At 45.5% G+C, this 27,710-nt stretch overlaps 1 protein-coding gene across 10 annotated transcripts in view; it reads left to right on the top strand.

The window, feature by feature from the left end:
• SEPTIN6 (septin 6) overlaps nt 1-27,710 on the top strand; it is an 85,475-nt gene that overhangs the window by 11,082 nt on the left and 46,683 nt on the right. For all 10 annotated transcript variants that reach the window (XM_035289594.3, XM_035289592.3, XM_035289593.3 and 7 more), the window contains exons 2-3: nt 5,897-6,011; nt 17,714-17,909. In XM_035289594.3, coding sequence (XP_035145485.1) covers nt 5,897-6,011; nt 17,714-17,909 — 311 coding nt within the window. The remainder of the gene's footprint in view (nt 1-5,896; nt 6,012-17,713; nt 17,910-27,710) is intronic.

Here is a 27,710-nt window from a genome sequence, read left to right as displayed (position 1 = left end):
GATTCAAGTGATTTTTCTGCCTCAGCCTCTTGAGTAGCTGGGATTACAGGCACCTGCCACCGTGCCTAATTTTTGTGTTTTTAGTAGAGACAGGGTTTCGCTGTGTTGGCCAGGCTGGTCTCGAACTCCTGACCTCATGATCCGCCCATCTCGGCCTCCCAAACTGCTGGGATTACAGGTGTGAGCCACCATGCTCAGCCTCTTTTTTTTTTTTTTGAGACAGAGTGTCACTCTGTTGCCCAGGTTGGAGTGCAGTGGTGAGATCTCAGCCCACTATATCCTAAACCTACTGGGCTCAAGTAATCTTCCCATCTCAGCCTCCTGGGCAGCTGGAACTACAGGCATGTGCCCCCACACCTGGCTAATTTTTTGTATTTTTCGTAGAGATGAGGTTTTGCTATGTTGCCCAGGCTGGTCTCAAACTCCAGGGCTCAAGTGAGCCACCTGCCTCGGCCTCCCAAAATGCTGAGAGTACAGTCTTATGCCACCGTGCTCACCCTATAACTTCTGTTTTCTATTTTACAATATGTCCAGGAGATATTCACATGAGTACATACAGAACTACCACAGCCTTCTTTTTCTTTCTTTCCTTCTTTTTTTTTGAGACAGAGTCTTGCTTTGCTGCCCAGGCTGGAGTGCAGTGGCACAATCCTGGTTCACTGCAACATCCGCCTCCTGGGTTCAAGCAATTCTCCTGCCTCAGCCTCCCAAGTAGCTGGGATTACAGGCACGCACCACCAAGCCCAGATAACTTTTGTATTTTTAGTAGAGATGGGGTTTCACCATGTTGGCCAGCATTGTCTCTATCTCCTGACCTCGTGATCCGCCCGCCTTGACCTCCCAAAGTGCTGGAATTACAGGCATGAGCCACTGCGTCCAGCCCACATTCTTCTTAATGGATGTAGAATATTCCAGAATATGCATGTACCATAATTTGGTTAAATATTTTCCTTTTGTTGGACATTTACGTTGGGTTTTTTGGTTTTGTTTTTTTTTAGTTTTTCAGTATTAGAAACTGTGCTGTAATAAATTTCTTTGTAAGAGATCTTTGTACCGATTCTGAAAGGAGGCTGAGGGTTTTTGAGAGAAGTACAATTTAGAATGTTGGTGGCTTTGGCTGTCCCACCATCTCAGTTCAAGACTTCAATATGGCAATATGGCCCCACCTGCTACTAAAGATGCAAACTTGAGATTTAGTGTCAGACGTGCTGGGCCAAGTTGCCGGTTCCATCTCCTCTCGTGTACACTGTAGTCAACGGAACATGCAATTAACTGCAATCAAAGTAATCAGGTCATCAATTAATCAGGCCACCTTAAGGAGAAAGAAGAAAGAGATAAGATATCAGAGATTTAGTGAGAGGAGGGAAGAAGCTTCCAGGGGCTGTGCTGGGGTCAGTGTACGTTCTCCAAAGTCGTGTCCTTTCTACCTCTGCATATTTGGCTCTGAACAATGAGGACTGAAATTCATAATGATGACCTTGACATCTTACAAGATTCATCAAAGCAAGAGTGCATAGTGTTTGCCAGACACGATTTCTTCAAACAGGAAATATACATATACATTTTTTTTTTGAGATAGTCTCATTCTGTTGTCCAGGCTGGAGTGCAATGGCATGATCTCAGCTCACTGCAACCTCTGCCACCTGAGATCAAGTGATTCTCCTGCCTCAGCCTCCCCAGTAGCTGGGATTATAGGCACCTGCCACCACACCTGGCTAATGGTTGTATTTTTAGTAGAGACATGGTTTTGCCATGTTGGCCAGGCTGGTCTGGATCTCCTGAACTTGCGATCCGCCTACCTCAGCCTCCCAAAGTGTTGGGATTACAGGCATGAGCCACCATGCCTGGCAGAGGCTCAACCCTTCTTTAAGACATCTCTCAAATTTGTTCCTTCTCTTTGACTCCCAGGTCAGGCCAGTTCTCACCAATAAACTAGCATTTATTGTCACAGTGCCTGGATGTCTCTGCCAGTTCAACATTATTGGAGTCATCTTCTCCTATGTCTTCCTGCTCCTAGTCTCTCTGTCCCTCCAATCAGGCAAACACCCTGCAGCTGGAGTGATCTTTGTTGTTGTTGTTGTTGTTGTTTCTTGAGAAGGAGTCTCACTCTGTCGCCAAGGCTGTAGTGCAATGGTGCGATCTCAGCTCACTGTAACCTCCGCCTCCTGGGTTCAAGCAGTTCTCCTGCCTCAGCCTCCCAAGGAGCTAGGATTGTGGGTGCGTGCCACCATGCCTGGCTAATTTTTTGCATTTTTAGTAGAGACGGATTTTCACCATATTGGCCAGGCTGGTCTCGAACTCCTGACCTCGTGATCTGCCCGACCTGGCCTCACAAAGTGTTGGGATTACAGGCATAAGCCACCGAGCCGGGCCTGGAGTGATCTTTTAAAAACTCCCTGTATCATGGCCCTCCCTGCTTGAAACATTCAAAAACCCCCAAATCCCATTGCCTAGGGAATGAAGTCCATGCTTTGCTTCTTAAGGCTTAGAAAATTCTTTTTTCTTGGCCAGGCGTCGTGGCTCATGCTTGTAATTTCAGCACTTTGGGAGACCGAGGCAGGTGGATCACCTGAGGTGAGTAGTTCAAGACCAGCCTGGCCAACATGGTGAAACCCCATCTCTGCTAAAAAAATACAAAAAAATTAGCTGGGCATGGTGCTGTTCACCTGTAATCCCAGCTACTTGGGAGGCTGAGGAAGGAGAATCACTTGAACCCCGGAGGCGGAGGTTGCAGTGAGCGGAGGTTGTGCCATTGCACTCCAGCCTGGGTGACAGAGAGACTCTGTCTCAAAAACAAAAAAAGGAAAAAGAAAATTCTTCTGCTGTTTAGGGCTCTTTACAGCACTGTGCTAGGTGGGAGATAACGGTGGGCACATGGGAGGTGTTTGGTAAGTTTTTGTTTTTGGCAATGGAGTAAACCTTTAGGAATAAGATGTGAAGCTCTCACGCTGCCTTCCACAGTCTTCAGTTTGAAAATTTCTTTTCTGTCCTTTTGGCTTTAGAGCACTTGAAGTTTCACAGTGCTGAATTTGGAGGCCGGAAAAGGCAGCCAGGGGTGATAACAAATGGCTCAGGAAACCTCAACTCTGAGTCCACCGCAATTTCCGATGCCTGCTATGTCGGAGGCTCCATTAAGAAAGCATATCAGTTCTCATGTCCCTGGCTCCCCTGCAGCGTTTCGGACCAATAACTAGCAGTGGGAATCTTGCATCTTAGTTTGCTTTAATAAGAAGGGGAAATGGGAAGGCGAAGCAGAAAGGAGTGAATGTAGAACAAAGCCTTGAGTGATGTGAACCACTTATGAAGCTCAGTTTTGGTTGTTTTTTTTCCGAGACAGGGTCTTGCTCTGTCACCCAGGCTGGTGTGCAGTGGTGCGATCATGGCTCACTGCAGCCTCGACCTCCTGGGCTCAGGTGATCATTCCACCTCAGCTTCCTGAGTAGCTGGGACCACAGGCTCACGCCACCATGCCCAGCTCATTTTTGTATTTTTCTTGTTGTTGTTGAGATGGGGCTTGCCATGTTGCTCAGGCTGGTCCCAAACTCCTGGGCTCAAGAGATCCGCCCACTTTGGCTTCCCAAAGTGCTGTGATTGTAGGTGTGAGCCACCGCGCCTGGCCTCAGCTGTCTTCAGGGGGCCCCATGGGGCAGAGAATACCCCGACTCTCACTGAATGATGGTATATGGTTGTCTGTCAAGAGTTCTCCACTGGGAGTGTGCAGCGTGAGATATGTGAGGGTAATGAACTTGCCACATGGCATTCACTGGCACTAGCCCTGTCACTTGCCCTCAGAGGATCCAATGACACCGATGGGCGTGAGATCTAAAGCTGTGTGAGGGGCCTGTCTGGGAGCCAGTTCTGACAAGATCGGCTGCTGAGAAGCTCCTCCTCCCTCTCAGCCCACCCCTTTCAGTGTGAAAATGTGCCCTTATTATGGACCTAGTCTAAAAGCTGGTCCAGCTCAACAGAAGAGCTGCCTGCTACTGCAGCCTGGGATGCTGGGCTGGGCCTCCTGGCACTCACCATGTCCTTCTTGGATTGCTCTTGGCATCTTTCTGGTTATGGAAAACTTGGTGCGGCCCCACCCAAGAGAAACTGACTCCTTACATAGTACTCCTTCTTGTCCAGCTCAACTGTCTTCAGCTTCCCTTCTCTTCTATCCCCTTCCCTTCCTGGTGGCCTTTGGTTGGTCGTTGACACATTTCTTGAGTCCACCCAGGCCCCTGTCATGCTTCCCCTGGCTTCTTGGAATCCTGCCCCAGTTTGAGGCTCCCCCTGTTTTGTAAAATCATTAAATATAAGCAGCTTTGGGCCTTGCAGGCGAAGCAAAGGCCCTCTGCTTTCCATGGCTGGGAGTGGCTTGGCTGACCCTTATGGAGTCAAGGGATCCAGAGGAAGCATGGAGGCAGCTTCCTGCAGCCATAGGGAGCCAGTGTTCCATGCGGTACCCTTCAGGCGGGGGGGTGTAAGGATAACCCCACCGTGAATAACAACAGCAGCTACTGCTGATTGAATGCTCACCACATACATGCTAGACACTACGCTAAGGGATTGAGGAGCATGATCCTGTGTAATCCCTCACACTCCTACTCAATAGTTTCCGATTTTATGGATGGGGAAATCTTGAGAGGTTTATGTAACTTGTCTGAGGGTGACACAGCTGGGAGGTGGTGGAGGTGGTACTGTAACTCACACCTGCCAGATTTCAAAGCCTCTGCTCTTAACCTCTACACTATGCTGCCTTGGTAGATCCACAAAATGTCCTAGAGAGAGGAACAACTGCTTTTTTTTTAAAGATAGGATCTTGCTCTGTTGCCCAGGTGGGAGTACTGTGGTGCCATCATAGCATACTGCAGCCTCTACCTCCTGGACACAAGCAGTCCTCCCACCTCAGCCTCCCAAGTAGCTGGTATTACAGGCACATGCCACCAAGTCCAGCTAATTTTTGATTTTTTTGTAGAGATACTTCTTGCTGTGTTGTCCAGGCTGGTCTCAAACTCCTGGCCTCAAATGATCTACCCACCTTGGTCTCCTAAAGGGCCAGGATTACAGGCATGAGCCATTTTGCCAGCCAATAATTGCCTTTCTTTTTTTTTTTGAGATGAAGTTTCATTCTTGTTGCTCAGGTTGAAGTGCAGTGGCATAATTTCGTCTCACTGCAACCTCCGCCTCCTAGGTTTAAGCAATTCTCCTGCCTCAGGTGGGATTACAGGCACCCACCACCATGCCCGGCTAATTTTTGTGTTTTTGGTAGAGACGGGGTTTCACCATGTTGGTCAGGCTGGTGTCAAACTCCTGACCTCAAGTGATCTGCCTGCCTCGGCCTCCCAAAGTGCTGGGATTATAGGCATGAGCCACTGCGCCCGGCCCAATAATTGCTTTTTGAAGTCTTTTTGTAATACTTACTGAACACTTCTGCCTGTACTAAGCTTGTTACATGTATTAGTGCTTCTGAGGCTCCCAGTCACTTCTAAGATATGCCATATTATCTCAGATGGCAGATGTGGAAGGAAACAGTCTCAGCGAGTTACTCCGCTTGTAAATGACAGTGAAGATTTAACCTGAGTCTGTGAACCTCCAGTGCCAGCATTCTCCTCCCCTGACTCCACCCTCCTGCCCCCAATAAGCCCCTCTGTAATTTGCTCTGTCTGGAGCTGTGGCGACATTGAACCTACAGGATGCCTATATTGAACCTAGAGGATACCTGTTTCTAAGAATCTGTGATTTCCAAGCTGATGGGCCATTTTGCTTGGAGCAGGGAGTAGCTGAGGGAAGAGATGACATGCTGGGCCTGGGCGGGTGTGACTTCCTTGCACGGTGAACAATTGGATGGAGAAATGAGACCCAGACTGCTTTTAAGCACATTTTCATTTTCTCCCGACCCCTTCCAAATTAGGGTGAAGGTTGCCGAACTGTCCCCCTGGCTGGACATGTGGGGTTTGACAGCTTGCCTGACCAGCTGGTGAATAAGTCCGTTAGCCAGGGCTTCTGCTTCAACATCCTGTGCGTGGGTGAGTATTTCCATAGCAGGAAATTCTATTACAGAATATGAATCCTTAATGGCTGGATGTGGCTTTGCAGGTAATTAGGTTAAATAGTGTGTCATTCTGATTTAGTTGCGAGAGCATCTCTCCTCTCTCTTTTCTCTCTCTGCCTGTTTTTTTGTGAGCAGCTGGCTGTAATTACTTTTTTCCCCTGGCCAGACCAGAGTATAGAGCCATCTCTTGGGGGAAACAGCAACGTGAGACCCCATGGAAATTTTGTAAGGGAGCTGGCTGGCTCAGTACTGCTGTAGAGTTCATTTTGACTATAGAAGACAGCAGCCAGGGCATAATTAGGAGGGAGGGGATAGCTGAGGAAAACCGCCTGCCCACCAGCTGTGGACGGTGGGTTGGGTCTGTCTGTTTCCTCTGTAGTTTTGCTATGCTTGGTTTAGTCAGAAGTCAAGTGCAGGGACCACACAGCTGTATGCAAATTCTTTTATTCCCTTTACCAACTCTCTACCTAGACTTTTTTTTTTTTTTTTTGAGATGGAGTCTCACTCTGTTGCCAGGCTGGAGGGCAGTGGCACAATCTCGGCTCACTGCAGCCTCCGCCTCTGTGGTTCAAGGGATTCTCCTGCTTCAGCCTCTGGAATAGCTGGGACTACAGGCATGCATCACCAGGCCCAACTAATTTTTATATTTTTAGTAGAGACGGAGTTTTACCATGTTGGCCAGGATGGGCTCGATCCATTGACTTTGTGATCTGCCTGCCTTGGCCTCCCAAAGTGCTGGGATTACAGGTGTGACCCACCGCGCCCAGCCGACTTTTTTTTTTTTTTTGAGACGGTGTCTTATTATGTTGCTCAGGCTGGTCTCAAATTCCTGAGCTCAAGCAATCCACCCATCTTGGCACAAGTAGAGTTCAGTAATATCTGTGAAATGAATGAATGAGTGAATGCCACAGGAACCATTCATTATACTTTTCACTTTCTCACATTAGCTCTTTTGGACATTACCAGGGCTCTGCGAAGTGAGCAGAGCAAGTAGTATTTGTATTCTTATGAAATAGGTGGCGACACAGAGTCTTGGGGCAGGTAAGGGACTTACTAAGGCAACACAGAAGAAATGGCACCATAATGAGGGCTTAGGCCTGGCTGACCCCTTGTTTTTCCCACGGCTAACTAACTGCTGCCAGCAGCATCTCTCGAGCACATGAAAACAATTTAGAAACCATTAAGCACCAATCAAACAAATATGAGGATAATAATAGTCCCTTCTTTAAGAATCTCTTCTTAGATCTTAAATGTTCCAAATTTGCAAACATGATTATAGCATATAATTTTCACCCTGTAGTGTGGGAAAGCATACCTATAAATTTCCAGTGACCTCCTTCTGAACCTTAATGATTGTATTAATACCAAAATAAAGTTGGTTTTCATACTGGCTAGAACACTCAAACGCTTTTGCTAATTGCCTTTTACTTTTGTATAGAATGTATGGGGAACTCGTTCATATAGTAGATCTGAACTACCACTAAATTGGATATTTTACTCTTTAATGTATTCATAAATTGTTTTCTTTTCTTGTTTTATTTTTTATTTATTTATTTTTTTGAGACAGAGTCTTGTGCTGTCACCAGGCTGGAGTGCAGTGGTACCTTCTCGGCTCACTGCAATCTCCACCTCCCAGGTTCAAGCAATTCTCCTGCTTCAGCCTCCTGAGTAGCTAGGATTACAGGTGCACGCCACCATACCCAACTAATTTTTGTATTTTTAGTAAAGACAGTGTTTCACCCTGTTGGCCAAGCTGGTCTCAAATTCCTAACCTCAAGTGATCTATCTGCCTCAGCCTCCCAAAGTGCTGGGATTACAGGCGTGAGCCACTGCACCCGGCCTAGAAATTCTGTTTTCTCACTAAGGTCATTCATTTTCTTGGGCTGTTTATATTTTTTTCTTCTCTATCCCCAACATTTTTTTCCAGGTCTCTTTCTGTGAGAGAATTGCTACATACTCAAGGACAAGTAGAAAACAACAGATGAAGGGCAGTTGTTCTCACGAGCTTGGTTCACTCCTTAGCTAAATGACTCATTCCCACACACCAACTTTGGTTTTTGTTATCGTTGTTATTTGAGACAAAGTGACCCTGTGTCACCCAGGCTGGAGTGCAGTGGCATGATTCTCGACTCACTGCAGCCTCAACTTCTCAAGCTCAAGCAGTCCTCCCACTTCAGCCTCCAAAGTAGCTGGAATTATAGGCATGCGACTGGGCTCATTTTTTGTTTATTTTTTGTAGAGATGAGGTGAGGTCTCACTGTGTTGCCCAGGCTGGTCTCAACTCCTAAGCTCAAGCGATCCACTTGCCTCAGCCTACCAAAGTGTTGGGATCACAGGCGTAAGCCATGGTGCCTGGCCCACATCAACTTTGAAACCTATCAGATGAAAATATGTGCATCAGTTTCAATCAACAGGTTTATACTCAAACTTATTTTTTAAGGTGTGACTTCTACTATGTATGTCCTTGTTCATAGGGAGAGAAATATACCTGGAGGCATTAGTGAACAAAAGAGTACATTAAAAAAAGAAAGAAAATATGTGCCTCACAGAATTACACATCAAGGGCCTTAGAGTCCAGATCTAGGCTGTTAATTCTTCAAATGCTGGAAGTCTAACTCATGGTTATGATTAGGTGCTATTTGGAGAAAAATGTGAAATAACTAGAAGTCATAGTAATTGACATCAAGTGCAAAGACTATCACGTCCAATGTTAGCATTGCCAAATCTCTGTTTAACTAACAAGAGCTCCAATCTTTGGCTGATGGCCAACTTATTTCACATAATATTTGATTACCACAATATTTCAGCACAAACATATCAGAGTCCTTTGGCATTCTTCCCAGACAGAACTCCATATGACCTGTACTGAAGTTGAGATGAGAAGAGAAATGACAGACCCACCCTAAACAACCTTTTTTTTTTTTTTTTGAGACAGAGTCTTGCTCTGTTGCCCAGGTTGGAGTACAGTGGCTGGCGCAATCTCAGCTCACTGCAACCTCTGCCTCCCAGGTTCAAGCGATGCTCCTGCCTCAGCCTGCCGAGTAGCTCAGACTACAGGTGTGCACCACCACACCCAGCTAATTTTTGTATTTTTAGTAAAGATAGGGTTTCACCATGTTGGCCAAGCTGGTCTTGAACTCCTGACCTCAGCTGATTCACCCGCCTTGGCCTCCCAAAGTGCTGGGATTACAGTCGTGAGCCACCACACCCGGCCTAAGCAACCTTTCAACCAGTGCAATTGGGTGGGCTAGTAAAGCATTAGGAGGGAGGCCATGGGACTTGAACTGGATCTCTGAGGGGGAAGTGCAGGGTAATGTGATATATGGAGCACAGGCTCCCCTAGGACCCAGAGAAAGAGGTGGCCAAGCTCAAGGCAGAGTGGGTGGGAGAAGTAGTACTCCTCCATCCTCTAGTTTCCACCTAAATTTTGTACAGCTACAAATGCTTCCAGTTGCACCTACTGGGATGGAATTGTTCAAGTGCCAAGGACAGATCCTCCAAAGGGGAGGAGTAGGAAGGAGATGCTCTCATCCTCAAGGAGTCATAGACTCTCTTTTGCTCCCCACTTGTCAAGTTTCAGGAAATGACTGCTTCTCTTAGACCCCCAGGTGCAACCATTGGATAGACCAGCCCCAACTGGGTTAATTTCATCCCTGTTCCCAAAAACCCTGCAATGCACGCATCCTGCCTCTTGCTGTGCTCCACCCTTTCATTGCTCAGAGAACCACAATTTGGGCCAAGGTCATGAGTAGCTCTGAAGCTGCAATGTCAGCCCAGCCATGGGGCTGGATCCAGTCACTGACTTGGCAAAGGGTCCATAGCTTAGTTGCTGAAGGTGATCTTTTATCTTGCAGAGCTTTTTGTGACCACAGTTTCACGCCTACTGCCTATGTGCATTTACTCCCTTAATGACTTATAAAAAGATGCTGTTTGGGCATAGAATATATTTCCCCAAAGTATTGTCTTTTCTTTTTTATTTTTTTGAGACAGAGTCTCCCTCTGTTTCCTAGTCTGGAGTGCAGTGGATCTCAGCTCACTGCAACCTCCACCTCCCAGGTTCAAGCAATTCTCTCGCCTCAGCCTCCCGAGTATCTGGGATTACAGGTGCACACCACCACAGCCAGCTAATTTTTATATTTTTAGTACAGACGGGGTTTCACCATGTTGGCCAGGCTGGTCTCGAACTCCTAACCTCAGGTGATCTGCCTGCCTCAGCCTCCTAAAGTGCTGGGATTATAGGCATGAGCCACCACACCCAGCCAAGAATTTTTAATAATCCAGAACCTAATTTATATGTAAGAATACCAATAATGGCACCTACAATTATTATTCTTTTTTGTTTTTTTTTTTTTCGAGACAGAGCCTCACTCTGTCACCCAAGCTGGAGTGGAGTGGCACTATCTCAGCTCATTGCAACCTCCATCTCCCAGGTTCAAGTGATTCTTGTGTCTCAGCCTCCCTAGTAGCTGGGATTACAGGTGGGCACCACCATGCCCAGCTAAATTTTTTTGTATTTTTAGTAGAGAATGGGTTTCACCATGTTGGCCAGGCTGGTCTTGAACTCTTGACCTCAAGTGATCCTCCTGCATTAGCCTCCCAAAGTGCTGGGATTAAAGGCATGAACCACTGCACCTGGCCTATTATTCTTTTTAGAGGACTAGGCTCATGAGTGAGCATATTATCACTCCTCTCCAATATATTCTCTAGGGTTGACCATAATTACCAAAGAGGTGAGTTTCCTCTCTGTTTTCTCCCCATAAAAACACATGTGCTAGGCTAGGTGTGGTGGCTCATGCCTGTAATCCCAGAACTTTGGGAGGCCGAGGCAGGCAGATCACCTGAGGTCAGGAGTTCAGGACCAGCCTGGCCAACATGATGAAACCCAGTTCCTAATAAAAGTACAAAAATTAGCTGGATGTGGTGGCAGGTGCCTATAATCCCAGCTACTCAGGAGGCTGAGGCAGGAGAATCACTTGAACCTGGGAGGCGGAGGTTGCAGTGAGCCAAGATCACGCCACTGCACTCCAGCCTGGGGAACAAGAGCGAGACTTCTCAAAAAACAAACAAACAACAAACCCACACATATACTAGTCCCTTATCTTTGGAAATTTCAAGGATCCCTTGATCATATATATAGTACAGAATGCCTCAGAGGAACCACCTGAGACAACAGTACAAATATTCTGGGGCCCGTTGCTTTGCACTCCTGGGAACAAGCCCCGAAGAGACTCATCCATCCAAATGTGCCAGTAGCAGTCACCACTGTGAGGAGCACAAAGGGTCATAATGATAATATTTACTTTGAAGCTGCTCAGGATTCCAGGCTCAATTGGGCTCTGTGGAACATGGAAAAAAACAGTCACACAAGAGAAGCAGGATTGAGGCTTGCTGCAGGAGGAGGGAAAGAGCAGCTAGCATTCTATCAAGGCTCAGGATCAATTGTTTCATCCCTTCATCTCTGGGAAAGGCAGCTGCTCACTCCTCTAAAACAAGCTGCCAGCAGTGGTGTGCTGGTCCACGTCACAGCCCATCTCAGGAGAAAAACTTTTGTGGTTTGAAGCATCTGCTGATTTCCATGGTGTCATTACTCCTGCCATGGCTGCTGTTAAGCTACCAATGTGATATCATTGCATGTGGGCTTGGGAAGACACGCAGGAAGTGGACGAGCCGGCTCCAGCACACCACTGCCAGCCAGGCATCTGCAGGATCAGGAAGGAAAGGCAAGGTCACAGAACCAGGCATGACCTTGTGCCTTTCCATAGGCTTCCTTGGCTAACTGGAGTTCCTGGAGTGTTTCCTTTTGGGCACCTCCCTGTTGAACTCAGAGACATTTCTCTGGGTTCAACATTCAGAACTGGAAGAGACTTAAGCACCACAAGAACAGGGGTTGTGGCTATCTTGTTCATTGCTATATCTGCAGCTCCTGTAACTGTGCCTGGCTCCTATTAGAGGCTTTGTAAATACTCACTGAATGACTGAATGAACAAACATATCACACTTATGCATCTCGCTAGAGCACATTGGTTAAGAGCATGGACTCCAGCGTCGGCCTGCCTGGATTCAAATGCTGGTTTTGCCACTTACTTGTTTGTGACCTTGGACTAGCTACTTCCTCCACATTTTATTTTATATTATTAGTTTTAAAAATAGATCTATTATTCTTTTTTTTTTTTTTGAGACAGAGTTTCACTCTGTTGCCCAGGCCGGAGGACAGTGGCACGATCTTGGCTCACCGTAACCTCAGCCTCCCAGGTTCAAGCGATTTTCTTGCCTCAGCCTCCCGAGTAGCTGGGACTACAGGTGTCCGACACCATGCCCAGCTAATTTTGTGTTTTTGGTAGAGACAGGGTTTTCCACGTTGGACAGGCTAGTCTTGAACTCCCGACCTCAGGTGATCTGCCCCCCTCGGCCTCCCATAGTGCTGGGATTACAGGCATGAGCCACCGTGCCTGGCCAAATAGACCTATTATTCTAAGTGAAGTAACTCAGGAATGGTAAACCAAACATTGTGTGTTCTCACTAATAAGTGGGAACTAAGCTGTGAGGATGCAAAAGCATAAGAATGACACAATGGACTTCGGGGACTCAGGGGAAAGGGTGGGAAGGGGGTGAGGGATAAAAGACTACAAACTGGTTTGGTGTATACTGCTCAAGTGATGGGTGCATCAAAATCTCACAAATCACCACTGAAGAATGAACTCATTTAACCAAACACTACCTGTTCCCCGCAAAACCTATGGAAATAAAATAAAACAGAGACGGGGTCTATGTTGGTCAGGCTGGTCTCAAACTCCTGGCCTCAACTGATCCTCCTGCTTCACCCTCCCAAAGTGCTGGGATTACATGCATGAGCAAAGATGCCCGGCCCCTCCACATTTTATAGATGAGGAAAGTAAGGTACAGAGATGCTGAGGAACTAGCGCAAATTTCCACAGCTAGTAAGTGGCTTGGCTAACCAATCTCTAAATTGAGGAGAAATAGTAACATTTGCCTCATAGGCTTACTATGAGGAATAAATAGGAAAATATATGTAAAAAACTTACAGCAGTGTCTGTAAACAATAGCTATTATTACCAACCCTCTCATTTTATAGAAAAAGAGACTGGGACCCGGAGAGGGGGAAGGGCTAAGTTCATGTTACACAGTAACTCCATGGTAACCTGGCTAGAAGTCCTTCTCTCTCCTTCCTTCCTTTCTTTTCTTTTTCTTTTCTTTGACAAGATGTCGCTCTGTTGCCCAGGCTGGAGTGTAGTGGTGAGATTTCAGCTCACTGTAACCTCTGCCTCCTGGATTCAATCGATTTTGCAGCCTCAGCCTCCTGAGTAGCTGGAATTACAGGTGTGTGCCACCACGCCTGGCTAATTTTTGTATTTTTAGTAGAGATGGGGTTTCACCATGTAGGCCAGGCTGGTCTTGAACTCCTGACCTTAGATGATCTGCCTGCCTCAACCTCCCAAAGTGCTGGGATTACAGGTCTGAGCCACCGTGCCCTGCAAGAGTATAGTTTGAAAAAAACATATTTCATAGTACTCATATATGTTTTAAATTTAATTTAGAAAAAAAAAACCCTTTTCCAGAATACTGTCTGCCTTAAGTAAAGTGAGATGAAATCCTCTTGCCTGGTGGAGCATGTGTTAAAAACCTTACTATCCATTCGGAGGAGCTCTGGGAGAGCTGGGGGAGGAGGAATGAGAAATTGACCCCTTGGGACTCCTCAGGTTTCCTGCTGGAATCTAATTGCCAAGTCCCCACCTTCCTGCAGGGGCGTGGAATCTGTTGACCTGATCCCAGTTACGTCACGTGTGCCTTCCCCTACGACACACTCACACTCAGTACTGGGCCCAGGGCAGCTCTGGGAGGGGCAGCATCCTAGGCTCAGGCTGGGTCTGTGCCAGTCATTGAGAGAAAGCCTCCCCAACTGCCAGATTCCACACTGCTGAAAAACTGTAATGGAAGCACTCGATAGCCATCAGACGAGCTCGCTTGACTTCCTGCCCTCTCTATGCTTGCATTTATCACCATTTCCTAGACACCCGGGTGTTCTTTTCTTCCAGACTTTCATTATTTGGCATCTAATTTCCACAGCCCTTTGGTGCCGGCAGGCATTTGGGTGGTCATTTTTCCTGCTGTTCCTCCCGGCTCCCTGTCCTGCCTAGCCCGGCTCCCATTCCTCCAGATGTGCAAACGAGTGGGTCACTTACTCTGTGGTGCTGCCCCTGAGGCCTTCTGTATGAACCTCAGGATAGGCACTCCTGGGAGTACTGGAAGATGCCCTATCTCCTGCTCTCTGAGAATTCTTTTTTTTTTTTTCGGGGTGGAGTCTCACTCTGTCACCCAGGCTGGAGTGCAATGGCGCGATCCCCACTCACTGCAACCTCTGCCTCCCACTTTCAACGATTCTCCTGCCTCAGCCTCTCCAGTAACTGGGACTACAGGCACCCGCAACCACGCCCAGCCAATTTTTGTATTTTTGGTAGAGATGGGGTTTCACCATGTTGGCCAAGATGGTCTTGATCTCTTGACCTCATGATCCACCTGCCTCGGCCTCCCAAAGTGCTGGAATTACAGGTGTGAGCCACCGCGCCCTGCCTCTGAGAATTCTTAGAATTGGGAAGCCAGGGTGCCCACTCTGGGTGCTGGGGAGATAGGACCTCTACTCCCTAGGAGCTGCAGGGCATTCGGCAGGGAGCTCACAGAACAGAAGGGAGTTGGGAGTAAGGATGTACTTGGAAAATTCATCAGGCACATAGGAAGATGGGCTGAAATGTAACTCAAACTTCAGTACCCTCAAAAGGGGAGGTGAGTTAGGACGTGGGAGCTGCACTATATTCCCACCTCCAAGGTGCTGGCCCCATTTACAGTTAAGCTGCACCCCAACCTTGGGTGAGGTGGGGGTGTGATATATTCCACTGCTTGGCCAAGTCTGCCACCTCCCATGGCAAAGGCCTCACCTCATCAGATTCATCTTGGGACCCAAATACTTCCTGTTCCTTTAGGAGAGGAAAAAGGGGGCCTCTTCTCCGAGAGTCTTTGCTGCTAATGGATATAGCAGACCCTGGCTGGAAACATGGTCTGTGTGAGGAACCATTTCCGTGCACTGTGGCAATTTACCAAGTTAGTCAGACCTGGCTATGAAATTGGGCAGGGGGGGGAGGCTGGGTAGCCAGACTGAATTGAATGTTCTCCTTGTTCTCCCTCCCTCTTCCTGTCTCCCTCCTCTCTCTCCCTTCTCACTGTCCACACATAGAAAACTCTTATCATAGATATTTTAAAAGGCACCTCCTGCATTCATAGCTTATTGTTCAGGATAAAAGAAGCATTGCTAGACACACCCCGAGCAGGGAGGGGAGATGGAGCATTTCCAGTTCCTGCATCATGTAGCCCTAACCCTAGCCCTGAACCACCTTGCAGATGTGTGCTCTTGGTCCCGAGGGGGAATTTGCCAGGCCACGATTTGCCCAATGCAAACCCGGTCCCGACTGTGAAGAGAAGTCAGGGCTCACATCCCCCTTGGATTGGGGAGAGGATAGGGAGAAACAGGGATTACGATAGCGAATAAAATGGGAGGGTCTTCAAAGGGCAGGCCAGAGTAATTAACGATATGCTGTCTTCCTAGTCCCTGCCTCTCTACTGATTCTTTAATTCCTGGTATTTCTGAGGGGTAAAATACAGCCTGGATCTGTAGAGATTATAAGATTATAAGTGGTTTTAGTGGCCAGCTCAGTTTGTGGCCTCATATCAGATTCCTATCTAACCCCCTTGTCACCAACTCCTGACTTCTTGTGATGTCCTGTTCCCTGAACTCTCCTTGGCTTCTGACAGTGGCTTGGTATCCCCTGATCTCCCCAAAATAAGCTCCCAAAACCTTCACCAGTCTGCCAAGCCCTTCCCCTAGTCATTTCCCTAGTGTGAAGTTCAGGACTTTTAAAATTCCAATGGTTTGATTTATTAGTATCCCGCAGCCTAGTAGTTAAACAAACAAACGGCTAGATTGTTGAAAATTTAAGGATAGGAAGAATCTGTGGTCTGCTAGGTCTCCCTACCCCACCCCTCTTAGTTAAAAACTGTCTCACTGAAAGTTCAACCAGGCTGGGAGGATAAGCCAGTGGCCTGTATGCTTTTCACCACTGGGAGGCACATTTGGGGCATCCAGAAAGGGCTGTTTAGGCCTGGCACGGAGGAGAGGTGGGGACTGGGATGAGAGGATATTTGTTTGACAAGGGACTGTTGTCTTTTTTTCTTTCTTTGTTTTTTTTGAGATGGAGTGTTGCTCTCTTGCCCAGGCTGGAGTACAGTGGTGCTATCTCAGTTCATTGCAACCTCCATCTCCCCTGGTTCAAGTAATTCTCCTGCCTCAGCCTCCCAGCAGCTGGGATCACAGGCGCCCACCACTATGCCCAGATAAATTGTGGATGTATACATATATTTGTTTAGTAGAGACAGGGTTTTACAGTGTTGGCCAGGCTGGTCTCGAACTCCTGACCTCAAGTGATCTGCCCGCTTCGGCCTCCCAGAGTGCTGGGATTACAGACGTGAGCCACCACGCCTGGCCACTGTTGTCCTTTTAAAAAAATTAAGGGCTGGGCGCGGTGGCTTATGCCTGCAATCCCAGCACTTTGGGAGGCTCAGGCGGGCGGATCACGAGGTCAAGAGATTGAGATTATCCTGGCTAACATGGTGAAACCCCTTCTCTACTAAAAATACAAAAATTAATTGGGTATGGTGGCACATGCCTGTAGTCCCAGCTACTCAGGAGGCCGAGGCAGGAGAATCGCTTGAACCTGGGAGGCGGAAGTTGCAGTGAGCCGAGATAGCACCACTGCACTTCAGCCTGGTGACGGAGAGAGACTCATCTCAAAAAAAAAAAAAAAAAATTAAAACAGCCCTTTAATTTTTATGAAAGAAACTATACATATTACATATTCCACTTAGAAAGTGAGGAAAACCACACATAAGGCCACCACTCAGAGATAGCCATTGGTAAGAGTATATTATATTTCCTTTCAGACTTTTTTCTAGGCATAGCCATACCTTTCCATTGCTGCCTGTAACATAATTTCTTTTTCTGACTGTAAAAGCAATGTATACTCAAGGTAAAATTTCCAAATGACAGAAAAATTGGAAGAATAAAATGAAAATTACCTCAATTCTACTATCTGAGATGACTACTGCTGATCCATTGATGTAGTTCCTCTCAGTCTTTTTCATTTAACTGAGATCATATAGTTCGTCTGCTTCTATATGCTTTTCACTTTATATTTTATCATGTTCTTTTTCTTTCTTTTTTTTTTTTTTGAGAAGGAGTCTCCCTCTGTTGCCCAGGCTGGAGTGCAGTTGCATGATCTCGGCTCATTGCAACCTCTGCCTCCCAGGTTCAAGTGATTCTCCTACCTCAATCCCCTTCTGGGCTACAGGCATGCACTGCCACGACTGGCTAATTTTTCTATTTTTAGTAGAGACAGGGTTTTACCATGTTAGCCAGGCTGGTCTCGAACTCCTGACCTCATGATTCATCTGCCTTGACCTCCCAAAGTGCTGGGATTACAGGCGTGAGCCATTATACCCAGCCTGTCATGTTCATTTTCCCATGTCAACAAGTGTATATCTGAAACATGATATGTAAGGGCTGCATAGTCACTATGTGAACAGACTATAATTTATCCTTTTGCTTTTCAGGAGAGACAGGTTTGGGCAAGTCCACCCTCATGGACACCCTGTTCAACACCAAGTTTGAAGGGGAGCCAGCCACCCACACACAGCCAGGTGTCCAGCTCCGGTCTAATACCTATGACCTCCAAGAGAGCAATGTGGGGCTAAAGCTCACGATCGTTAGCACAGTTGGCTTTGGGGACCAGATCAACAAAGAGGACAGGTAAGGAAAGCAGTGGGGTGAGGTGGGGAGGTTGGTAGAGGGCCACACGGAGAAGCATGGGGGTCTTGAAGACAGCACAGATACTGGGCCCTAGTCTGTCGTCCCAGAATGATGTGGGCAGCAGATACCTCCTAAGCATCAGCCCTGTCAAGGTCCTTGTTTACAGCAACTGCTCCACTCCACTCACTTCGCCAAAGAAGGGTGTCTGTAATATACATGGTTTGGGTCTCAATTCCATGCAACAAACATGTCTTGTGCTCCTACCTTGCACCAGGTACTGTCAGGCTCCGACCATCTAAAAAGGAATGGCTTAGTCTCTGCCCTTGAGGCACTCACAGGCAAAACCGGTTTTAAGCAAATAATTTCCATGGAGTATAAAATGCTCTGTAAAGAACAGGGTACAAAGAGATAAAGGACAAGTTACAATGAGAACGCAAGGGCGAGAACAGTCAATTCCACGTAGGGAGGTCAGGGAAGCCTTCCCAAAGGATGTGCGTCCTGAGCTGACTCTTGAAGGACGAACTGTTTTGCCAGACAGACAAGGGAAGGGAGACAGGGGCATCTTGGGCAGAGGTAACTGCCTGTATAAAGGCAAAGTGATGCGCAGGATTCTGGTGCGTTCTAGGAAAGTGCAGCTTGCTCTTTCTGTGTAGTGCAGCTAGACAGAGGCAGAGGCACTGTGAAGCTAATGAAGATTGTACAGGCCCCTTCCAGAACTCTGTAACTAATGTTCAATCACAATGTTGTATTATTTTCCTCAGAGAGTCTTTCAAATTGCATTAAGTGTAAGGGCTGGAAAAACTTGGTTCTGCCCTTGGGCTAGCACTTGGAATAAGCTTGGGGAAAAACAGGGGGAGAGGAGGCTGAAGAGGTAAGCAGGTGCCAGATCACAGAGGGATTTCTGATCGAGGCCAAAGGTAAAATAGGTGCTGAGATAAGAAAGAGGCGACAGACTTGCTAAATACTGAGTAGGTAAATATCAACACGACTTGGTGTAGGGTTGTGAAGGCAAAAGAAAAATCTAGAATGAGGCCAAAATTTCCAGCTTTGGAGAGTGGACACATGGTGGTGGCAGTCCATAAGAGAACCAGGGCTCAAAATAATCAGCTGTTTGGACATGTCGAGTTTGATCTGTCTGAGAAATACTGATATACGTGAGGCAGTTGAACACATAGAGTTGGAGATCAGAAGAGGCTAGAAATAAAGATTGGGTTATTAAGGTAGTGGTGATATGTCCCAACCATGGACACATGTAAAATCGCCCACGGATCAGAGTAGAGTGAGAAGAACACGGGACTAAAGACAAAAATCTCGGGATGTTAAATTCACAGACGAAGGAAAAGAAATCCTGAAAAGGGACTGAACAGCAGTAAGCAGAGAGATAGGAGAGGGGCTAGGAAAGATGTTGAGGGGCCAGGCAAGGTGGCTCATGCCTGTAATCCCAGAACTTTGGGAGACTGAGGCATGAAGATCACTTGAAGTCAGGAGTTCAAGATCAGCCTGGCCAACATGGTGAAACCCTGTCTGTACTAAAAATACAAAAATTAGCTGGGTGTGGTGGCAGGTGCCTGTAATTCCAGCTACTCTGGAGGCTGAGGTGGGAGAAGCACTTGAGCCTGGGAGATAGAGGTTGCAGTGAGCTGAGATTGCACCACTGCACTCCAGCCTGGGAGGCAGAGTGAGATTCTGTCTCAAAACAAACAAAAAAAAGATGTGGGGGGTTGAGAATGTGTATGAGTGAAGAGTAGGTGAGGCTCAGAGATGAGGATGTGATGAGGGGTGGGGTCAGGCACCATCTGCATTTAACCAGAAGTCACGTGGTTATCACATGTGTTAATCTCAGAAGGGCCATTCATCATTTTGAGCAGAGGGTCTTCTCATCCTTTCAGGATTCTCTTGCTTCTTAGAGGAACTTTGTGTCAAATTCTTTTATTTCCCCCTTAAAGCTGTAACAGCCACGCTTACTTCCTTATAATGAATAAATATATGTAGCTTCTTCATAATGCAGTTGAGTTCTGTTTTGCATTTGAAATTCTAGAAAAAAGACATCTCTACTTTGTTTTTTTTCTTTTTTTGAGATGGAGTCACGTTCTATCACCCAGGCTGGAGTGCAGTGGCACAATCTTGGCTGACTACAACCTCTGCCTCCCAGGTTCAAGCGATTCTCCTGCCTCAGCCTCTCAAGTAGCTGGAATTAGTCACGCACCACCACACCCCGCTGATTTTTCTGTAATTTTAGTAGAGATGAGGTTTTGCCATGTTGGCCAGGTTGGTCTCGAACTCCCGACCTCAAGTGATCCTCCCACCTCAGCCTTCCAAAAGTGCTGAGATTACAGGCGTGAGCCACTGCGTCTGGCCACCTCTGCTTTGTATAGGTATGCTTATTGTGCTATTCTTGTTTGGTTGAGAATAAATTAAACTTTGGAGAATGGGGATATTCAGACCACAATATGAGTGCTTAATCTCAGCTGCAGATTGCTCAAAAACTTCAGTTACATTTCTTACAGTTCTTCAGTTACATGCATTCAACATATCTAACATTGGACAATGCCTTGATAAAGATGGCTTGGGAGGACTGAAGAGATACTGCCCCTCAGAGGCAATTCTACTTCCGTTATATTTTTTAAATATCCGTATTGTTTTTTCCTGATTATAAATATGATACATACTTATAATAAATAAGTAGAAATGAAAAGCCTCCTTGAAATTTCACTGGGGAGCAGGGGTGGAGTAAGCTCCAGGGATCTGTAATAAAAAGCAGTGTTTTCTTCATGCTGTTAGCATAGAAATGTCAGTGAAACTGCATTGAAACCAGGCATTAGAATGTCCTGCTTTACAAGGGCACGTGCATAAACTGGGAGGAGAAATGAGTAAGGCTGGATACTGTGGAAAGCTGCCATTTAAACGATGCTGGAGGCAGGGCACGGTGGCTCAAGCCTGTAATTCTGGCACTTTGGAAAGCCGAGGTGGGCAAATCACTTGAGGCCAGGAGTTCAAGTTCAGTCTGGCCAACATGGTGAGATCCCATCTCTACTAAAAATACAGAAAATTAACTGGCCATGGTGGTGCGTGCCTATAATACCAGCTACTTGGGAGGCTGAGGCATGAGAATCACTTGAACCTGAACCTGAACCTGGAAGGCAGAGGTTGCAGTGAGCCAAGATCATGCCATGGCACTCTAGCCTGGGTGACAGAGTAAGATTCCATTCAAAAAATAAAATAAAAAAGGATGTTGAAGGTCGGGTGCAGTGGCTCACACCTGTAATCCTAGCACTTTGGGAGGCTGAGGTGGGCGGATCATGAGGTCAAGGAATCGAGACCATCTGGCAAACACAGCGAAACCCTGTCTCTAGTAAAAATACAAAAAATTAGAAGATGGCTGATCACTAGCAGCTCGGGATTGTAGCTCCCAGTGAAAGCACAGAGAAGGAGAGGACGCCACACTTTCAGATGAATTTTTGTTGCTCACGGACCAGGAGATTCCCAGTGGAGGAGCTCCACGGGTCGCCAGCACGACTCTTGTGGCCAGCGCGGTGGTTTTGCCAGCACCTCAGTGTGGCAGTTCTTGGTGCAGAGTAAACGGGACTGGGTCCCCTTTTGGTCAACATTTGGAGCTCCGGGAAGGCAGAGTCACCTATTCAGCTGATTGAAGGACGGACTCAAGAAGGAAGCCAGACCAGAGATTCCTGGGTAGAAAAGCACCATCAATCTTAACACCGATGTTTTAGCCAGCGAAGTGGGTTGCTCAGATTCCAGTGCTGGGAATCAACAAGTTGGACGTCCACTCAGAGACCTAATTAGAAAGTCGGTAATTACAAGGACGACAGATGGATAAATTTATAATGATGGGAAGAAACCAGCCTAAAAAGGCTGAGAATACCCAAAATCAGAATGCCTCTCCCTCTACAGTGGATCACAGTTCCTCATCAGCAATGGAACAAGGCCTGATGGAGAGCAAGTGCGTTCCATTAACATAAGTAGGCTTCAGAAGGTGGATGATAAGAAACTTCTGTGAGTTAAAAGAACATGTTCTAACCCAATGCAAAGAAACTAAGAACTTTGAAAAAGGTTTGATGAAATCCTAACGAGAATAGACAATTTAGAGAGGAATGTAAGTGAATTAATGGAACTGAAGAATACAATGCGAGAACTCCCATGAAGTATGCACAGGTTTTAACAGCCGAATTGATCAAGTGGAAGAAAGGATATCAGAGGTTGAAGACCAACTTAATGAAATGAAAGGAGAAGACAAGATTAGATTAAGAAAGAGTTAAAAAGGAATGAGCACAGTCTCCAAGAAATATGGGACTATGTGAAAAGACCTAATTTACGTTTGATAGATGTACCTGAATGTCATGAAGAGAATGAATCCAAGCTGGAAAATATTCTTTAGGATATTATTCAGGAAAACTTTCCTAACCTAGTAAGGCAGGACAATACTCAACTCCAGCTAATAGAGAGCACACCACAAAGACATTCCTCAAGTAGAGCAACCCCAAGACACATAATCATTAGATTCACCAGGGTTGAAAAATAGAAAAAAATTCTAAGGGCAGCTAGAGAGAAGGGTCAGGTCACCCATAAGGGGAAGCCAATCAGACTCACAGCAGATCTCTCAGCAGAAACCCTACAAACTAGAAGAGAGTAGGGGTTAATATTCAATATCCTCAAAGAAAAGAATTTTCAACTCAAAATCTCATATCCAGCCAAACTGAGCTTTATAAATGAAGGAAAAATAAAATTTTTCATGAACAAGCAAGCACTCAGAGATTTCATCACCACCAGGCCTGCTTTACAAGAGCTTCTGAAAGAAGCACTATACACAGAACAGAACAACCAGTATCAGTCATCCCAAAAACTTACCAAAAGGTAAAGAGTATCTCCATAATGAAGAATCTATATCAACCAACGGGCAAAATAGCCAGCTAGCATTAAACGACAATATTAAACTCACAAATATCAATGTTAATCCTAAATTTAAATGGATTAAATGCCCCAATCAAAGACACAGAAAGGAAAATTGAATAAAAAGTCAAAACCCATTGGTACGCTGTATCCAGATCCATCTCATAAGCAAGGACACACGTAGACTCAAAAAGCTTTGATGGAAGACTTACCAATCAAATGGAGAGCAAAAAAAAAGGGCTTGTAACTTTCGTCTCTGACAAAATAGACTTTAATAGTAACAAAGACTAAAAGAAACAAAGAAGGACATTACATAATGGTAAAAAGATCAATGCAACAACAGGAGTCAATGATCATAAATATATATGCACCCAATATAGGAACACCCAGCTACATAAGACAAGTTCTTAATGACTTATAAAGAGACTTGGACTCCCGTACAATAATAGTGGGAGACTTTGACACCACATTGTTAATATTTGATGGATCAACGAGATAGAAAATTAACAGGGACATCTGTGATTTGATCTCAGACCTGCAACAAGTAAATTCAGTGAATATCTATAGAATTCTTCACCCCAGGTTCACAGAACATACATTTTTCTCAGTATCACATTACACCTATTTTGAAAGTGACCACATAATTGGAAGTAAGTCACTCTTCAGCATTTGCATAGCATTTCACAGACTTAAATGAAATATTGGTTGGCTGTTTGTTTGTTATTTTCTTCTCTTATTCCTTCCTGTCTCTGCTGACAAGTACAATTATCAGTATAAAAGAGGTTTTTAATACCTATTTTTAGATTGCATTCCAGCCTGGGCAATAGAGCAAGACTCCTGTTCTCTCTCTCCCTTTCTCTTTCTTTCTTTAAAAAAAAAAAAAGAATGTGATTTAGATCACACACATGATAAAAAAAAATTAGCTGGGTGTGGCAGCAAGCACCTGTAGTCCCAGCTACTCAGGAGGCTGAGGCAGGAGAATCCCTTGAACCCGGGAGGTGGAGGTTGCAGTGAGCCGAGATCAAGCCACTGCACTCCAGCCTGGGTGACAGAGACAGACTCAGTCTAAAAAACAAAACAAAAAAAAGGATGCTGGAGAAAAGGGGATTTAAGGGAGAGACTGAGAAGACAGGCTCAGAGGGGAGTGCTTAGGAACCTAGGCTTTGGTCTTAGACCTGGATTCAAATCCCATCTTGCCATCTTTTTAGCCCAGGGATCTTCAACAAGGTATTTTAATTTTCTATGCCTCAGTTTTCTCATCTGTAAAATGGGGATGATGATGATGATGATCAAAATAATACGTACCTTAGAGAGTTGTGGTGAAGCACGTTTGACATGTATGGAATATAAAATGCTTAAACACCTGGCACAGAGTAGCCACCTCATCTCATAAACTGAAGATATTATGATCATGTTTTTTTTTTTTTTGAGATGAAGTCTACCTCTTGTCACCCAGGCTGGAGTGCAATGGTGCAGCTCACTGCAACCTCCGCCTCCTGGGTTCAAGCAGTTCTCCTGCCTCAACCTCCGGAATAGCTAGGATTACAGGTACCTGCCACCACGCCTGGCTAATTTTTTGTATTTTTAGTAGAGATGGGGTTTCACCATGTTGGCCAGGCTGGTCTTGATCTCCTGACCTCAGGCAATCCGCCCACCTTAGCCTCCCAAAGTGCTGGGATTATAGGCATGAGCCACCATGCCTGGCCAATCATGATTTTTATTGAAAGATGAATCAAGGGAGAGCTGAATCATGCAGCATATGGGAGGGAATGATACATGGTATCCAGGAAGATGAAAACTGAAAAATATTCACTGGGTTTGGTGACATGAAGGTCAGTAATACATTTTGGAATAATAATTCGAGGGGAATTGTGGGTAGAAGCCAGATTACTGTGATTGCTGAGTGAATTGAAAGTAAGGATGTAAAGGCATCGTAATAGCAAAAAGAGCAACAGAACAGAAAAGTCAGTCTGAGACCGGATTCCTGCTCATATGGAAATTTAGCATATGTAAGTTAGCAGGGGAAGAATGGACTATTCAAGAGATGATGCTGGGAAAATAGTCCATCTATTTAGGAAAAAAATAAAACGAGACCCTCTCACACAAACACCATTCACAAAAATAGATTCCCATTGGACTAAAAACAGATTCTAAAAATAAAAGGAGAAAACATCAGAGAATATTTTTATAACTTTGGGGGTAGAGAAGGCTTTTCTAATCATGATGCAAAATTCAAAAGTCATAGAAGAAAAGCCTGATGGATTTAAATTCATTAAAATAAAAAAACCCTTTTATATTGAAAGATACTGTAAACAAAAGTAAAAACAAGCTACAGATAGGGAGAAGATATTTGCAGCCTAAATAACAGACAAAGGATTCTCTAAAATGGAAAAAGAGCTTCTATAATTCAATGAGAAATGAACAGATAATTTACAGAAGGGGAAATACAAATGTCCAATCAACAAATGAAATGGTCATTCAACTTCCCCAGTAATTAGAGAAATGCAAAATGAAACAATGAAATATTTTTTATTATTCATCAGATTTGCAAAAACTAAAAGATGGTGTAATATCCACTAACACGAGGTAATTTCATTCATGTTGATGGGACTGTAAATTGATATAGACTTTTTGGAGGGCAAATTTGGCAGTATCTATTAAAATTTTAAATGTAAATAATTTATGACCCAGCAGCTCCACCTTTAAGTATACAGCCTAGAGAAACAGTTGTAATACTCATCAGAAGCATACAGAAAGCATGTTCACTCCAGCTTTGGTTATTGAATGAAAAATAATTTAAACAGTCTAAGCGGGCGAGGTGGCTCATGCCTGTAATCCCAGTACTTTGGGAGACCAAGGCAGACAGATCACCTGAGGTCGGGAGTTCGAGATCAGCCTGACCAACATGGGGAAACCTGGTCTCTACTAAAAATACAAAATTAGCCGGGAGTGGTGGCGCATGCCTGTAATCCCAGCTACTCAGGAGGCTGAGGCAGGAGAATTGCTTGAACCTGGGAGGCGGAAGTTGTGGTGAGCCGAGATCGTGCCATTGCACTCCAGCCTGGGTGACAGAGTGAGACCCTGTCTCAAAAAAAAAAAAAAACAAAAACAATAGTCTAAATTTTGACCAACAGAGCAATTAAATAAACTATGGAATTACCATACCATGGAATTGTGCTTGGCAGTTTAATAGAATGAGGTAGATCAATATATACTCACATGACTAGATCTCCAGGATATCTTGTGAAGTGAAAAAGAAGAAGTTGCAGAATGATCATGATGCCATGTGTATAAATCTGCCCCCTCCCTCCAATAAAACCACAAACATTTCTCTCTATTATGCGTATAAATGCATAGAAAAAGGTCTGGAAAGATAATCAGCAAGTTGAAAATAAAGGTCATCTGTGAGGAAGAGAGGCCAGGCACGGTGGCTCATACCTGTAATCCCAGCAGTTTGTGGGGCCAAGTTGGGAGGATCGCTTGAGCCCAAAAGTTCAGGACCACCTGGGTAACATAAGGAGGCCCTGTCTCTACAAAAGAATTAAAAATTAGCCAGGTGTGGTGGTGTGCGCCTGTAGTCCCAGCTACTCAGAAGGCTGAGGCAGGAGAATACAGCCCATGAGTTAAAGGTCACGGTGAGCTGTGATCATGCCATTGTTCTCCAGCCTGGGCAACAGAGCGAGGCCTCGTCTCTAAAAAACAGATAAAAAAAGAAGGCTTGTCTGAGCTGGGAGAAATACACAAGGCCATGTCTAGAGGGGGACAAGGAGGTCAGGGGCAACTCTTGAGGATGGGAGACATGATGAGGGCTTGAACAGGAAGAGAAGCTTTGAGGATAGAGAGGAGGGGCAGATTTGAGAAAAAGAATCCACAAGACTGAGAATCAAGTTGCTGTGGGAACCTAGTCCATTTTATAAACTACTAAATATCTACTATGTGACAAGTACAGTGTGAGGTGCCAGAGATACAAGAAATAAAGCACTTTTTTTTTGAGACCCAGTCTCGCTCTGTTGCCCAGGCTGGAGTGCAGTAGTGCAATCTTGGCTTACTGCAACCTCCGCCACCCGGGTTCAAGCAATTCTCTGGCCTCAGCCTCCCAAGTAGCTGTGACTACAGGCGCACGCCACCACACCTGGCCAATTTTTGTATTTTTATTAGAGACAGGGGTTTCGCCATGTTGGCTGGGTTGGTCTTGAACTCCTGGCCTCAGGTAATCCACCTGCCTCGGCCTCTCAAAGTTCTGGGATTACAGATGTGAGCCATGGCACCCAGCCTCCATGTTTTCTTTATCTAGTCATCAGTTGATGGACATTTGGGTCGTTTAGACCTTTGGGCTACTGTGAATAGTTTACTCACACTGGGTTCACCAAGTCCCACCTCCCTGGCCTTTTTCCTATTGCTCAAACCTGTCAGACTGGTTTCTGCCTCGGGATCATCCTCACATTTGTTATTTCCTCTGCCTGGAATGCTTTTCACCCAAGTGTCTCCATGGCTCTCTCATCCTCATCCTTGCAGCTCAAATGTCTTACCCTTAGAGAAGCCTTCCCTGATCACTGTATTTAAAGTAGTTAAACCCTCAATCACATGTATATCCCATTACCCTACTGGAGGATCTTCATAGTACATATCATTATCCGAAATGAATAAGAATTATTGTCTAGACCAGGGGTTACTTTGTGCCATTGGCCCCGTTAGCAATCTAGTGAGGCCTATGGGCTTGTTCTCAAAAGAATGTTTTTAAATGCCTAAAATATTCCAGTTATACCAAAAAAACAGTTAGTAAAATATTCTAAAATTGTGACTTAGTAATCCACGTGCTTCTCTATCAATTCTGGAATAATATCTATATGCAGGCTTAATAATGATCAGAATTTGGATGTCGTAATGAGTATAAAT

This window comes from Callithrix jacchus, chromosome X (assembly GCF_049354715.1).
Source record: "Callithrix jacchus isolate 240 chromosome X, calJac240_pri, whole genome shotgun sequence".
NCBI classification, from domain to species: Eukaryota; Metazoa; Chordata; class Mammalia; order Primates; family Cebidae; genus Callithrix; species Callithrix jacchus.
Note: the sequence above shows the minus strand (reverse complement) of the source record. Positions and strands in the feature narration are given on the sequence as shown.